General features: G+C 36.4%; 1 protein-coding gene across 1 annotated transcript in view; it reads left to right on the top strand.

Moving 5' to 3' along the window:
- The window catches only part of SYT10 (synaptotagmin 10), a 38,084-nt gene extending 23,607 nt beyond the window's left edge, over positions 1 to 14,477 (top strand). The window contains exons 4-7 of the mRNA XM_061988891.1: positions 11,107 to 11,227; positions 11,584 to 11,755; positions 13,192 to 13,321; positions 14,406 to 14,477. Coding sequence (XP_061844875.1) covers positions 11,107 to 11,227; positions 11,584 to 11,755; positions 13,192 to 13,321; positions 14,406 to 14,477 — 495 coding nt within the window. The remainder of the gene's footprint in view (positions 1 to 11,106; positions 11,228 to 11,583; positions 11,756 to 13,191; positions 13,322 to 14,405) is intronic.
- Positions 14,478 to 15,204: the final 727 nt, after the last annotated feature.

Below are 15,204 nucleotides of genomic sequence, written 5' to 3'. Positions count from 1 at the left end.
AGAGTATGAAGTTTTTGGATTTCAGCCTTTCAGTCAGTGTAGTTTACAGTACTTGTGTGTGTAAGTTGTCTGCACTTAAATCATTAACAGTAAACACAGAAAATTGAGATATCTTCTAGTATTGGGTGACACAAGCCTTACATTAGTCTCATAAAATTGTATACAAAACCGATTAAATTGATTTTTCCTGGCAAAATGAAACCTATAAGATGTCCTGTTACTATATGTACAATGTTCTGTCTTGTGTTTCAATTCAACTGTTTCATGTAGATTAAAATTGGTTAGTAATAAAGGTTTCTTGTTCTGCCATTTCAGAACCTGTAAGATGAGGGAGCCAATCCTGCACAGGAATAAACAGTGCATAAGATGTTAATCAATGAGGAATTATAGTAATAAGCACCCCACCTAAAGTTTACCATTGTCACTAGCTAGCAATTAAATAATAAAAAAATGCTTGTTAATTGGACTTGAATTAAGCCTCAATAAAAAAGATCCATCTGATACCACAATTAGTGAAAAATAACGGTGCTCCAGGCAAGTATGCTTTGATTCATTAACAATCCTTAAAAAAAAAACCCTGGATGTTTCAATGGGAAAGTCCTTATTTATATATTAGAGCATAGGAACCAGCCATATACAAATACATTCCTCTTATGCTTTTTCCTCCTTCACCACTGCTTTGTTTTGTTGTATGTTCTGGTTCTGTGAAGTTTCTCAGCCTTTTGCTCAGACATGCTTCCTAAATCCAGTGGTTTGCTCATGCTGTTCCTAAATGATAGATGCTAGAAAATCGTAGAAGTGATAGACAGCAGAAGTAGCCTCTCCTCAGTTTTGAGTCTTTTGTATCTCTTCTGTAGTCAAGAACTTTGTTATTCAGAAGGCAGAGGGTAAGAATCATTCCTATTACCTACTTGAAAAGAAGCTATTATTATGGCACAAGGCTCTGCAGTCTTGAACACCTAGACAGATTTACCAAGGAAATGAACTGCAACATTTTACCACAGGAGATCAGGAGATTCTCTGCTTTGCAAAGATTGTCTGTCAGTAATTAACATAATTATTTAAAAGATTTTTTGCACATCCATAAGGAGTTTTTATATGGTACAGGAAATACATAGCTAGGGGAAAATCAGACTGGATAGTTGCACGGAGTGCTTTTGGCCATAAAACAAATGACTCTGTGAGAATGTAGTTTGAATGTTTGTTTGTTTCTTTTTTTTTTGCTTAGAATAGCAACTTGAATCTATTTTATCGAAGTGCAGGATTGGCCTCCCACGCACGCTCATTTTATTCATATGGCTTTCAACTGTTGATATTTATTCATCTTTTGTAGTTTGTATTTTGTTCCTTTAATTTTCATCATATCATTTTTTTCTCTGTTGTATGTTATATTGAAAACCTACAGCTACTGTATAAAATGTAGCATGTGCTTGTTGTAAGTGCTAAAGCATTTTCATATCTTAATGTTAAATTATCAAAGTAAATTTCCTGTTAAAACAGTTGTGGAACTGTCCTAGGTATCTGATGCTATTAATATCCCCAAATTTTCCTTATACACGAGTAATTGAATTTTTAATAAATAATCCATCACTTACTCCTGTTCGTTTGATTAATTAAAAAAGAGAAATACTCAAGAGTCAGCTTTGAACTACCTGTGAAGGTTGTTCAGGATATTGTAATACTGCAATTCTTAATACACTTTAGGAAATTAATTCATAACATCATAGGCAAACAAATAATGTCAAATTAATTGTTTAGTCAGCATATCTAACTTCTGGTTTTGCGAAGTGAGTTTTGTGAGTTTTGAATACATTTATGAGGTTTTGTTACTATCAAAATATGCCACGTACTTTAAAAAAAAAGTCATTTATTGAAATTGCTAACAAGCACTTAAGTACAGATATTCAGTGTTGTAAAACTATTTAGGCAAAAAAGACCACCTGCTGTCATCTAACACTTTCTGGATGTAAAAGTTTATTAACTTCCTGTTATACTTTTTAAAATGACTGATTGCTTTGGAAATCTCTGCCTTTAACATTATTGCCTACAAAGCTGGCAAGTGACTGTCAGAAATATTTTTTCCTAAAAGTATTCCATGAATTCTGTTAGTGTAACCAATTATAGGAAACTACGCAACTGGGGAAAAAAACCCCAAACAAACAGGGCTCAGAATTCAGATTAGAGCCATTTCCAGCACAGTAGTAGTCTCCTGGGAATGTTAGTCATGGAGCTGTCATATATTTGTAGCCTCTTGAGTTATCTCACTTAGATGGAACTTGATTATTATTTAGTTTTCCAACACCAGGCATTTCAGTGCTGCAGTTTTCTCTTTTGGAAAGTGAGATATAAAAGAAGGTTTTGTAAGGAGACAGGCTTCATGTGATACCCGTGCTACCCGACTGCTGTTTCTAAAGTACTTGGAACATAAGTGAATAGTGTTGCTGGAGAAGACAAAAGTGCTTAAATACTTTTTTTTTAATAAACCATATGATAACATTTGTCTCAATTTGTTTATCTCAAACACCTCACAGGCTAGGATGTCACACAGGTAGTCCTACTAGCTGTTGGACTCTGTTGTGGAAAGAGATTCTTCTGACTTCTTGATCACACAAGAATGAACCCCACATCAGCAATTCTCCCAGACCAATTGCAGTCATTATCTTTGTTTAGTTTCCTCCATAGTTCACTAATTGTCTAAGTGGACAAAAAATGGCATGCTAGACCTTATTTGTAGTAAGGCAGTAGTGGTACAGAGCTCACAAAGATGTGTCTTGTGGTAGTGGGACTTTGAGGCTACATTATAAGGATTGTCCTGTTTCTTAGTGTTCACAGAGCAGCATTATCAGGAATTGTTTTATCACCAGCAGTTGACTATGCCCTCCAGTTGGCCATCCTCATCAGAATGGGACTATTAGTGTTTTTGAAATGTACATAAACGCTTTCACACAATGTTAAACAGATGTCAAGGGGTAAAGGCCTGTTTTAGTACAAGTACTAAAAGTACAAGCTAGCACTTGTAATTTCTACTCAGACAGTAACATAAATGATTCATGTGATCACCTGCTACTGAGTAGATGAAAGGACATTCTAAGTCAGTCTGTACAGGAAGCTTGTTGAGGTTTTTTTTCATTTCGATTTTGTCTGAATGATAACTAGAAAAGATGATGGAGAAAGGGTGGATTTCTGTCTAGTAACTGGAAGCAGTGGAAGTTTCTGTTATTGACTATTTCTCTCAATTTGAAACAACAAATTATGTGACTATTCTGCCTTACCAGAGTCAAACTGCTACTTTCAGTCTACTTTAAGAAACATTAGATGAACAAAGAATATGGTTTCCTCGAGGAAAGTTATTATCTCTACATCCAGGCAGTACTGTGATAGCTATGCTAAGGTGCACAGCTTGATTGAACTGCTGTGCCGTAAGTGTTACGTGATTTTCTCACTCCAAGTAGTCTTGTTGCAGTCCACATTGCTGCTTCGGAAGAGCATCTTAATTTTGGAATCCACATACATTTTTGTTCATTTGTGTACTGATAGATGCCACAGTTAACTCACAGAAGTAAGTACCTCTCCTGTCAACTGTTCTGAAGCAGGAATAGGCTTCCTTGCTGCCCAGCAAGATGAAACTACCACCCTGGTGCACAAGACAGATGTTTATGTGCAGAGGGAGTGACAAAAGAAGCACCCAGGAGACTTCCTGGGGTGCTATTGAGAGCATCCAGCCTGCTGGATCCAACGTACTGTCTCAGAGAGTCTTCTCTATACAATCAGGACCGCAATTAACAGCTGCGCTTACCCAGAGCAATCAAGATGTCAGGCAAAAACAAACATTAGGCCTCCACAAGCAGAAGATGTAGTCATTATAGAGCAACAAGCCCCACTGCTTCCATACTGTCTTCCACAGAGGCAAGAACAAACAGAAACCTCATTGATTCATTTCTCAGAGCAACAGTTCAATCAATAAGTGGTGCTGGGAGGAAGAAAAAGATGGATTTGATATGCAAAGAGTAGCAGGAGAGGAAAATAGATATTAGCTGTGGGGACAAAGTTTCCAAAGTAAAATCCCCTTGAGAAGTCATAGAATTAACTCTTCAGTTCGAGCTTTGTGTAACTTTTGACAATTTCTGTGATAGCATACTCTAAAGGCATAGATGAGGCAGCAGAATGTTAGATTTTTGTACTGCCATTTCCTATCTTTCTTTTAACTTCTAATCTAAACATCAAAATCATAACTATCTTAATACATTCTTAGTTAGCTGTCTGAGAGGATGTATTTTCCCCTTCTTTTCTTTCCATCCAACTCTCAACATTTGTCATTGCGCGTTATTTTATCCCCTGATTCTTGAAGCTTGAGGACAGTATTTTTTATTGGGAAGAATGAATATATATATATATATATATATATATTAAAAAAACACATAGTGTGTATATAGATATATATGTATGTATATATAACACATAGTGCATATACATATATATATATATATATATATATACTATGTTTCTAAACAGAAAAGGAGAGAGAGAAATCTATCCTTTGGGGGAATTTTCTTCATGCAATACTCAAGTAATTCAGAGGTCTAGTTCTGGCAATGTTTTTTTATTTAAATCTGCATACTATACATAAAAGCAATTTTCAGTGTGACTGAAGGAAGCAGCTAAAATCTAAGAATGTCAATGTCCAAATAACTTCTTTGATATCTAGAAAATTATTATTAGTTAGTACAGATGCATACTTGAAACAAAACAGGAAAAGGAAGAGGAAAAACCCATGCAAATCCCTTGTATAGGAATCAAGTACTAAATAAATTCATGCCACTCTTAGTATTTTAGCTATTCTACTCTCACATGAAATCCTTAAAACATCATTTAAATTACAGTTAATAGCAAAGTGGGTTTGATTATTAAAATTGAGATTAAGAACAAAAATTATTACTTTCTGTGGATTCTGATAATATAAATTACAATGAAAGCAACAAAAAGGAAGTTTTTGAGGGAATTTCATTTTTAATACCGTATTAATTACACAAATACTTATTATTTTAGCCATGGAAATTAATGACACACTAGTAAAACTACAAGCATGTAAAACTTTTAGTTCCAGTTACACTTGCATAGCTTGCCGTAAGAATCCATAGTAAGTTGCTCTTTTAGACTGTTTGAATTGCAAAACATGTAAAATTAGGGAAAAAGAAGACACAAATGTCAGCCAAAAATTGGCCCATTGTTAATTTGTGATCAAAAAAATGGTGCAAAAATGTCACCGTATTTCACCTATCAGGTCCATACAAACTTTTCACTCTTGCTAATATAGGAAACCAGTTACAATCTTGGAATATGGCAGGGAGACTATGGAAGCCTATGCTGCCATTCAGCGGGATCTCGACTGGCTTGAGAATTGGGAAGAGAGGAACCTCATGAGGCTCAACAAGGACAAGTGCAGAGTCCTGCATCTGGGAAGGAACAATCACATGCACCAGTACAGGCTGGGAGTCAAACTGCTGGACAGCAGCTCTGTGGAAAGAGACCTGGGAGTCCTGGTTGATAACAAACTAACCATGAGCCAGAAATGTGCCCTCGTGGCCAAGAAGGCCGATGGCATCTTGGGATGCATCAAGAAGAGTGTGGCCAGCAGGTCAAGGGGGGTTCTCCTCCCCTTCTACTCTGCCCTGGTGAGGCCTCATCTGGAGTCCTGTGTCCAGTTCTGGACTCCTCAGCTCAAGAGGGACAGGGAAATTCTGGAGAGAGTCCAGTGCAGGGCCACCAAGATGATCAGGGGACTGGAGCATCTTCCTTATGAGGAAAGGCTGCAGGAACTGGGGCTGTTTAGTCTGGAGAAGAGGAGACAGAGGGGGGATCTCATTAATATTTACAAATATCTAAATGGTGGGTTTCAGGAGGTTGGGAGCATCCCTTTTTTTTTTATGGTACCTAGCAACAGGACAAGGGGTAATGGGATGAAGGTGGAACACAAAAAGTTCTCAGTGCTCAGATGTATTTTACTGTGAGAATGACAGAGCACTGGCACAGGCTGCCCAAGGAGGATGTGGAGCCTCTTTCCTTGGAGGTATTCAAGACCCACCTGGCCACATTCCTATGTGACCTATGTAGATGGACCTGCTTCTGCAGGGGGATTGGACTAGATGATCTCTAAGGGTCCATTCCAACCGTACCATTCTATGATTCCATGATTCTAAGTTCTTACACAAGGAAATTATGGAATTTCTTATACTTACACTTTTCAGTATAGTCAATAAATAATTTTTCTCATTCAGTTCAAGATTATGGATGGTGATATGTTAGAAGATACTATCCTGAACATAGAAGAATCTCTATGTAACTTTCTCACTGAATTTGTGGAGGTACCTAGCTAAAAATTGTCTCTTCTAGTGAATTTAATGGAGACAGCTGGAAAAAATTAAACACAGCAAAGACTTTTCCAACAACAACTGTTCTAAAAATTTGATCAGGTTCATTGATGATTCCCTGCACAGACTTTAAACTTCTCCTCACATCTTTACCCTGTTTATCTATACTGTGAGTAGGGAGCATAGCCTCTATAGAAATGCTGCTATTTTTACAGGCATGTTAAACTGAGAACACTGATGTCCATTGGATCTGATAGAATAAAAGACTTTTTTTAATCTTACTTTGCCAACCGCTAGACTGATTTCCCAAGAGCCCATAAAGCAGGGAATATGCACAGATCCTTGGTAACCAAATGGAAAAAAATATTAACAGATATATTCAGGGATGGTTGTTAGTGTGGGATAAGAATTATGGTATTTGAAGAATCTGTATTCTGTAGCTAGAAAAAACCTGACTAGCTGACATACATATTGGAGATCAGTGTTCTCTTTGGTTTATTTTGCATAGCATCGCCGTAGCAGGAAATGGATTGAATAGAGAGGTAAACAGGGAGCCATAAAAATAACTGAAGCTGGTATAGCACTTACCACCGTTCTAGTTTCTTAGTTCTGTATGATCACTTGTGTACACAAAAGGGAAATAAATGAAGAAGAGATATGCAGTACCAACAAATGCATCCATTTGCATTAGTGCAGCTGTGCTCAATGCTAGCTTTTGGAAGTCGGTTGGGGGGAATCATTATGAGCATCTGTAATGCTAACTGTTAATTGAAATCTAAGTTTAGTTTAAGGAAAAAAAGGAAAACTCAAAATAGGCCTCGGAAAGAGATAAAACTTCATGGCAGTTATATAAGTAATCTGCAATTCTGGGTGACTCTGATGCCTATAAGATAATTTGTGTAGTTAAAAATTTACATGAGTGGCAACCACTGGGTCAAGATCTGTGTCTGCTGAGTTCTGTTTAGTTTAAGGTAGACTGTAAAGCCATAATTGTTCAGTACAGTCTATACCCAGGCTTCCTTAGATTTACTCGTATAGAAGCGTTCCTGTCAGATGACTTGTGGGAATTTAGTCATCTAGTGATAAAAATCAGAATTTTCTAGGCCACTGGAATTCTGAAATGAATTATATCCTACTTTTAAATCTCAGTTAAAATCAATAGAACCTAAGGATCCAGGGCATTTAGAAATGCCACTCATGACAATCAATGTAGTAGGCAGAGACTGCCAGGAGAATTTTAAAAGCTGAGCTTTACTTTGTTCATTATCTAGGTCCAAGCTTGTGTTTTCAGCTCCAAATTCATGAACCTCTAGGGCTCAAGTTAACAAATTAGGAAGAGTAGAGGGTGTGAATGGTCATATCCCAGACATTTTACTCATGATCCAGTCTCTGATACTATAGTATGTATTTATTTGTGTAACTTTAATGTTAATCCTTCAAAAGAACATTTAGAGATTTGTAAGTTTTGGGCTTCACTCTGTGTGATGATTTTCCAAAGAATATTTATTTTAATTATACATTTTAATATCTTAATCCCCAGTTACCTTGTGACTTGGAGAGGCTCTAACAAAACACAGTCATTTCATTCAACTATGAAGAAAGACTACCAATCTCTGCAGATACTCAGAGCAGAAACTAAGTACTAGGACTTTCTACTCCTTTCTAACCAAAATGACGCTGTCTGCAAAACCATCAGCAAACATCAGGTGCCACAACTAGTAAAAAAAAACATCTAAAAGATAAAATCATCAGAATTGTTTAAAGAATTTTGAAAGAATTTGTATTTTAACTCCATTCGAGGATCATGAGAATTAGTTTGTGGTGGCAATCCATGGCAGCCAGAAGAACAGTTAAATGGTGTCTATGGACTAGTGCAGGGTACCTACTAGTTTTATTTCTAGTGTTTTATCTTACAACGAGTGACTCATAATGCTTATTCGAAACGAGTGACAAGAATGCTTATTCGAAATACTATCTGTCCTCATCTACTGTGGAATTTTCTATTGAAATAGTGCATAGAGCAACATGAGTATTGTTCCACCAGAAGAAAATCAGACATTTCTGGGCACCACAAGACACAATTTTTTCTGGGTGTAGGTCATAGGTGTCAGAAAAGGCCTACATAAACAATGGAATAGTAATCTTTTCATTATCCTAATATCATCCCTTCCACTTCAAACTGAGTAATCAGTACTTGAGTTACAGAGTTCTAGTAACTTCAATGCATCTGCCCTTTGGATAATCTACTGTATGTAGCAAAAAGATTACCCATTCCCTTTTGCATTAAGGCATCTTGTTTATTCATTGCGTGGTCAAAAACACCAGGTCTGATTACAGGGAATTATTCAAGCTCTTTTTTGGTGTAACGTCAGTACACAGTGTACAGAAAGGAAAGAAAAGGGACTAAGCATAAGCCTCAAATGTTTGCTGTTTTGTTAGGCACTGATATTTTTCTCTGCCTTCAAAAAAGTATGGTAGAGTAGCCACCATATGGAGTTTTGCAAGTATTTTGGGCAATGCTTCTTTTAAAGTATTTAAGTAATGGTAAATAGTCATATCTGTATCCTAGTTTATCATTTGAGCTCACCCAAAACTTTGAATGAATACTCAACTTTGTATTCCTATCTCCATTCATCTACAAAAGTCGTCTTTCTAAGGGACAAATTAGTCTTTTTAATGAGTTGATCACTGTGTTTTATGATCCAACCTGGCCATCACCTTTCTCAACAGAGGCTTTTAAACTTTGAAGCACTGACTGTGGAGGAACTATATTTTCTTTTTAAAAAAAGAATGAGATCTCTGATGTATGGATATAAGGAACAATCAGTCTGAGTTCAAAAAGTAATGCTAGTAAAGAAGCTGTGCTTCAAAGAGATTTCAGATATGACAAAAAGCTGTAAAATATAACAGAGACCACTTGCCACTTCAGCAAATGAGTGAAAAGAACTACACTTCATTTGTTCAAGTTTTATTTATATTTCATGAAGTAGAAAAGTGAGTTTGTTAATGTACTTTGTGGCACAAAATTCTGTATACTGTGTGGCAAAGTAAGGGGATGGGCTAAGGACATGTCAAATATTTGTATTCATCCTGTATGGACTGAATGAGCTAAATAATTTTGAAATCCTGAGAAATCTGAAATCCTGACAAGCACAAAATTTGCCCACAGTCCATGTTCACATACTTACCAATCTATTAATTCTCAGAACAGAATCCCAGCAAAATGACTGAACATGTGAATTGACCAACCTACACAAAAATCAATATTTTATTAACAGTACAAGAGGGATTTTAAAGGTATTCTAAAACTGAATTCTTCAATATGAAGTCTACAATGCAGAGAAAACATAAAAAACACAAAATCCCTAAAGCGTGTGATTAAGTCCATCTTTACTCGAGAAAGATATGAAGTACCTGTTTCAATTTAGACAGTGTATTAACCCAAAGGAAGTCAATAAAATCGTTCATATAAGCAGCTGAAAAATGTGAACAAGAAGCCTTGGTCTGTGTTACAACTATAACCAATGTATTTGTCATCCACAGAGCAATCATTATTTTAGTATATATCATTTAAAAATACATCATGTTTGCCTTTTGATGCTAGAGCAGCTGTACCATAAATCCAGTAGTTCTCAAATTTGTACACTCAGGGTAGCTGTAGGTTTGACAGAGAAAATATTGAAGCTGAGATAAGTTTCATAGTAGTAGTTGAGAAAGTCTTCTGAGATCACATGAACTTGTTTGAGAGTGGCTGCCTTGCAGAACTGACTTCCTTACATGCTTCTTGCAAGCTCATATTTTTAAATCATCGGTTATTCTTAATATGCACTTATCTTTGGGCTTTTTTTGGAGTGTATTTAAAATCTTAGAAGAACAGGAACAATCTGAGTATAACTAACATCCCAACAATTAAACGCTTTTGGTGTTAGGATGATTATATAACTGTGTGAAAAGAAAAAGTAAGAACCGATGGAATCTCAATTCCTTAGATTACATTTCTGAAGTGTTATAGCATCTGAACTGTGTAGCAACATTGTATTGCATGATTTCACAGCACAGTCTCAATGTAGAAACTACCTCTTTTTGAGGATTATTAAGATCCATCTGAACCTTAGCCACCTTTCCTAATGTACTATCCTCCAAAAAGTTGCTGTTGATCCAGGAAAACTCTAGGTGCTACTTATTTCATTTTCTAGAACAGAACAAACCCTCATAACACAGTAAAAGCAATAAAGCTAGCAACAAGCACATTCAGCTTTTGAAAGAACTTAAGATAACTTTTTGTGCACGTATACGTGTGCAGAATTAAATATCATATATTAATTTCAATGGCTAAAAGGCATGTAAATGTATGTGATCTGAAAATACCAATAGATTTCTTTCTATTTGAGATGATGGAGTCTCAGTCTTCATGAGCAGAACTTGACATTCTACACTCAGCACTTTGTTTTTTGTGTGAATTCAACACAAACATATCAGGAATCTAGAAAGTTTGGCTCTGCTTTTGTTTTAATTTATCAGTTTAGTAATTCTAGATCCTGCCTATGATTGTTACTCTGCTGGTACTCTGTGTTTTATATAAATAATTTTCTGGAAATTATTAGTGACCTCTTCAAAAGCATCTAAGGCAGCAACAGAGGTCTCTCCATATTATAAAAGAAATTATAAATTTTTGCATGATTTGAATTGAATCATTGTCAATATGGTTGGATTTCTAATTACTGCTTTTCTTTTTCAGGAAAGCATAGATTTGGGTGAGATCATGTTTTCTCTTTGTTATTTGCCTACTGCTGGGAGAATGACATTAACAGTCATCAAATGTAGGAATCTCAAAGCAATGGATATAACTGGCGCATCAGGTGAATCTACTTTTGGTTTTAGATAACGCAGAATCTATTCAGAAAGGAGGCAAATGGGAACTCCTTGTATTTTGTGTGTTTCACATGGCTGTGAAATGGAAGTAGCAGGAGAACAGGTAGAGACATCGTTCAAATCTACTGGATATCTTTGGTCTGACTGTCAGTATGTCTGTTAACAATGCCTATACCTTTCCTTTTCACTGAGACCATATTGAAATTAGTGTTTGCTACGGTCACTAAAATATTTGTAATTTGTTGTCTTATCAATATACCATTCATATTTAAAAAAAAAAAAATATTCTTATGCTACACATTTGAGTGAGTCAAATGCACACAACTGATTATCTGTTGCTCAGATCCATATGTCAAAGTGTCACTGATGTGTGAGGGCCGAAGACTGAAAAAGCGGAAAACGACCACAAAGAAGAACACGCTCAATCCCACTTATAATGAGGCTATCATCTTTGATATTCCTCCAGAGAATGTGGACCAGGTCAGCCTCTCCATTGCAGTGATGGATTATGACCGGTAAGCAGAGTTTGCCTTCTTACCATTAGTCTTCCATGAGCTGATAATTGCAAGTGACAGCTTTCTATCTCCTTGAACATTCAAGTAGGTTCAGTGTCACAAAAGATGAAGCATTTGGGCTGTTTTCCTGAAGAGGTTTAAAGCTTCTACCCTTTTTAGAGCTCAGGCCATTTTATCTAGATCATAAATAACTGTGATGAGACGATACATAGCTCAGTCTTCTTATGGGCCACTAGTCTTGGCACACATTTCTGTCCTCATTTGGTGGATGGACTATCTGAAAGCTTTATAAATCAGGCATGTCTCAGTTTATAAAAGACATCTGATTTATGTTTAAATGGCAGGTAGTTGAAGTCAAAGAAAATTTGGATGACTAAAAAATCATTGGATTGTAATTATCTCATTGAATTAAGTCATAATTAATTCTTTGATTGACTCGGTAAAGAAGCTTTGTAGCTTTTAGGTTCAGACTGCCCTGATAACAAATCTGCGCCTCAGTTATCTGTGTCCCCACTGAGAACTGTCAGGAAGCAACTTCTGCTTAGAGTGGCTCAAGGACTGCAGGTTAAACTAGACAATAAGTGACAGAATCATGCCGAATCCAAGTAATTTTATTCAAGTCCTATTAGTAATGAGCTGTGGAGATTCCAATTCAAATAAACAGTGAAAATCCAATTTGGTAACACGAACCTTCAGATTGTTTTTCCTTGACATGGGATTTCTGGTTGCCTTCCAACTTCTGTCAGGAAGACTTTCTCAGTCAGATGTGAAAGGCAAACTGTGGTGCCTTTAGGGTGAGAAGACAACAGCAAATTGCACATTTTCATTCCTCTTCATCTGCTCCTTTCAAATCTTTTGCTAAAAGGAGATTAGAAAACATTTTTCTAAGGTATACATAGCCATGGTACAGAAAATAACTTTCTAGAGTCTCTCAACAAGTCTATGGCATTGCCAGGATCATGAAGTATTAAGGTACAGACCATTACATCTATGCTTCTTGACCTCAACAATTAGAACTGAGAAATACAATGTGAAATGATGTCTGAAGGATTTGCAGCAGGAAATGTATTCACTTTTTCCTCCACCTTTATCTCTCACAAAATTTAAGCATGCTTTCCTTCTAAGTAATTTTGTATATTGCAGTCTTTTTCTACCCTTGTGTCTTTTGGTTTGTAACCTTATAATGGCAAGGGTTAAGTCTTCATTGTTATTTTTATAGCTGCTAGGAGCACTCTGGTAGTGGCTGGAGGTTTTGGATGCTACTATTACAGAACTTAATATTACTATACTAACACTAAAACTAATATCTGTAATAAGCAATATGAAAACTTTTGTTGTGTATCCTGTGCTGCACTAAACTGGTAAACAGAATAATACATCAAATATTATTAAAGCTGGTTTTATTAAAAGAAATTCTGCCTCTTTGCAATTCTCAGAGTAGGGCACAATGAAGTCATTGGGGTATGTCGGACAGGAATTGATGCTGAAGGTCTTGGAAGAGATCACTGGAATGAAATGTTGGCTTACCCACGTAAACCAATAACTCACTGGCATCCACTAGTAGAGGTAAGAAGTAGCAAAAATTTCTCCTTCTCAGTACATTGACTATTTTTGTCTCTCTCACACTTATGTGCTTGTGAGAATCATGAAAATCAGCAAAGCATCTATGGAGCAGCTATAAGATCATTAGCACAACCTAAATCTAGCTGCATGGATTCATTGATTACTTAAATATGCCATTTCAAAAGTTTCCATGATGCACTGACAGCCTTGTTAGGTTAAATTAAGACAGTTAAAAATTCCAGAGATTATGATAAGGAGCTTACTTCCACTTAGAAGAGATCCTTTGCAATTGTTTCAAAAGCAATCATTTCCTATTAAAAAATCTTCAGCATGAACAGATATGTTGTTAAAACGTTAATCTGACACTAGCCTTTTAATTAGGCTAAATTGAGGCAACATACCAGCAGCTACATCCAGAGTTACTCAAATACATTTATTGGAAGCTTATTCAAATGCATGGGTGGTTATGCCTACAAGTCCTTGGGTTTGAACTCCCTCTTCAATCTACTCTAGCCACATCATAGTGGTTTTTTGCATGCAAAATAATCACAACTTTGACTTTGTAAAGATTCATACTGAAGCTTCAAGAAGGCCCTATTTTGAGACAAAGAAAACACACTGTTTAGACCTTCCCAAAAGCAATTACTGTAGAAAAACAAGTTGCTGTCTGAGGCATCATGGGCCCTACATTGGTTTCCCCGTTGTGTAGCATGTAACTACAAAACATGTCCAGTGACAGGCAGAAAAAGCCCAGCAGCAAGGTTTTAATAAAACACCTAAAGGGTGTGAGGGCAAGAAAAGTGAGTCAATGCATCAGAGAAGCCTCTTAGTTTTTTTCAGAGGTTCATGCTCTCCCTGGATTATATAAGTGTGGAGGCAGAGGTAACACCCCTGATTGATGACATAAAATTTTTATAAGGTCACCTGAGAAATTTTCTTTCCATTATTAGTTCTGCCACAGGCTTTGATCCAGAAAGGGTCTAGTTATGGTTTGGTTTCTTCTTTGAGTGAGTCTCCCACCTCCTGAAATGGATGTGATGCACAGACAGATATGATGACATTTATAAAACTAACATTTTTCTTGCAGTTACCTGGCCGAGCAACCAGTTTTGATAGCCAGGGATCTTGTTCATCACCGAAACCACCGCTTACACCCTAGGAAACAAGAGTGGAATCATTGTGCTCAGTGTCCAAAGCTCCCTTGTAGCTTACATCTACATAAACAGAAGGTTTGGCTTCCGCAGATGAACTGTATCCATATTTTTTAATTAAAATACATTTTTCGTATTCTAAGTCTTATATTACAGTTTATAATAATTCCTTAAAGTATGAATGAAATTGACTCGAGCCAAATATAACCCTTCCTCATACAAATTCAGTCACCTGTTTTCTCATTGACATGTATCCCGTGTCATATCCAAGCAGTGTTTTGATATGGCATATATCTTTGCATAGACAAATCAAAAAAAAAAATCCCTTAAGCAGTTCCAAACCATTGCAGCTTATAATGCCTAATTCTTTTGAGAGAAAGCAAGTAATCATATATAGTTCATGTAATAAATGTCTTCTATATTGCACTAAATCCTGTACGACTTCTTAAGATAACACTTCAAACTGAATGTTGCATGAAAAAAAAAAAAGAAACAACTGTTGTCATGTTTTGAGTGTTTGGAAAATCGATTCATTCCTTGGTCAAGGAGGAAGGGCTGAGCAAAAGCTTATTGAAGCCAATGAGAAGGACACTATCAACTTCACTGGGTTTTAGTTCAGCCTTTTATGGAACGGGTCTCACAACTAGATCTATGCAGTTACAATCTTCCAGCGATCAAGATGCTCGTTAGCCTGAGCAGCAAAACAACCAGGCACATGCACCCAGGCAGGTAGCT

This window comes from Colius striatus, chromosome 1 (assembly GCF_028858725.1).
Source record: "Colius striatus isolate bColStr4 chromosome 1, bColStr4.1.hap1, whole genome shotgun sequence".
NCBI lineage: Eukaryota > Metazoa > Chordata > Aves > Coliiformes > Coliidae > Colius > Colius striatus.
This window is presented reverse-complemented; position numbering and strand designations above follow the sequence as displayed.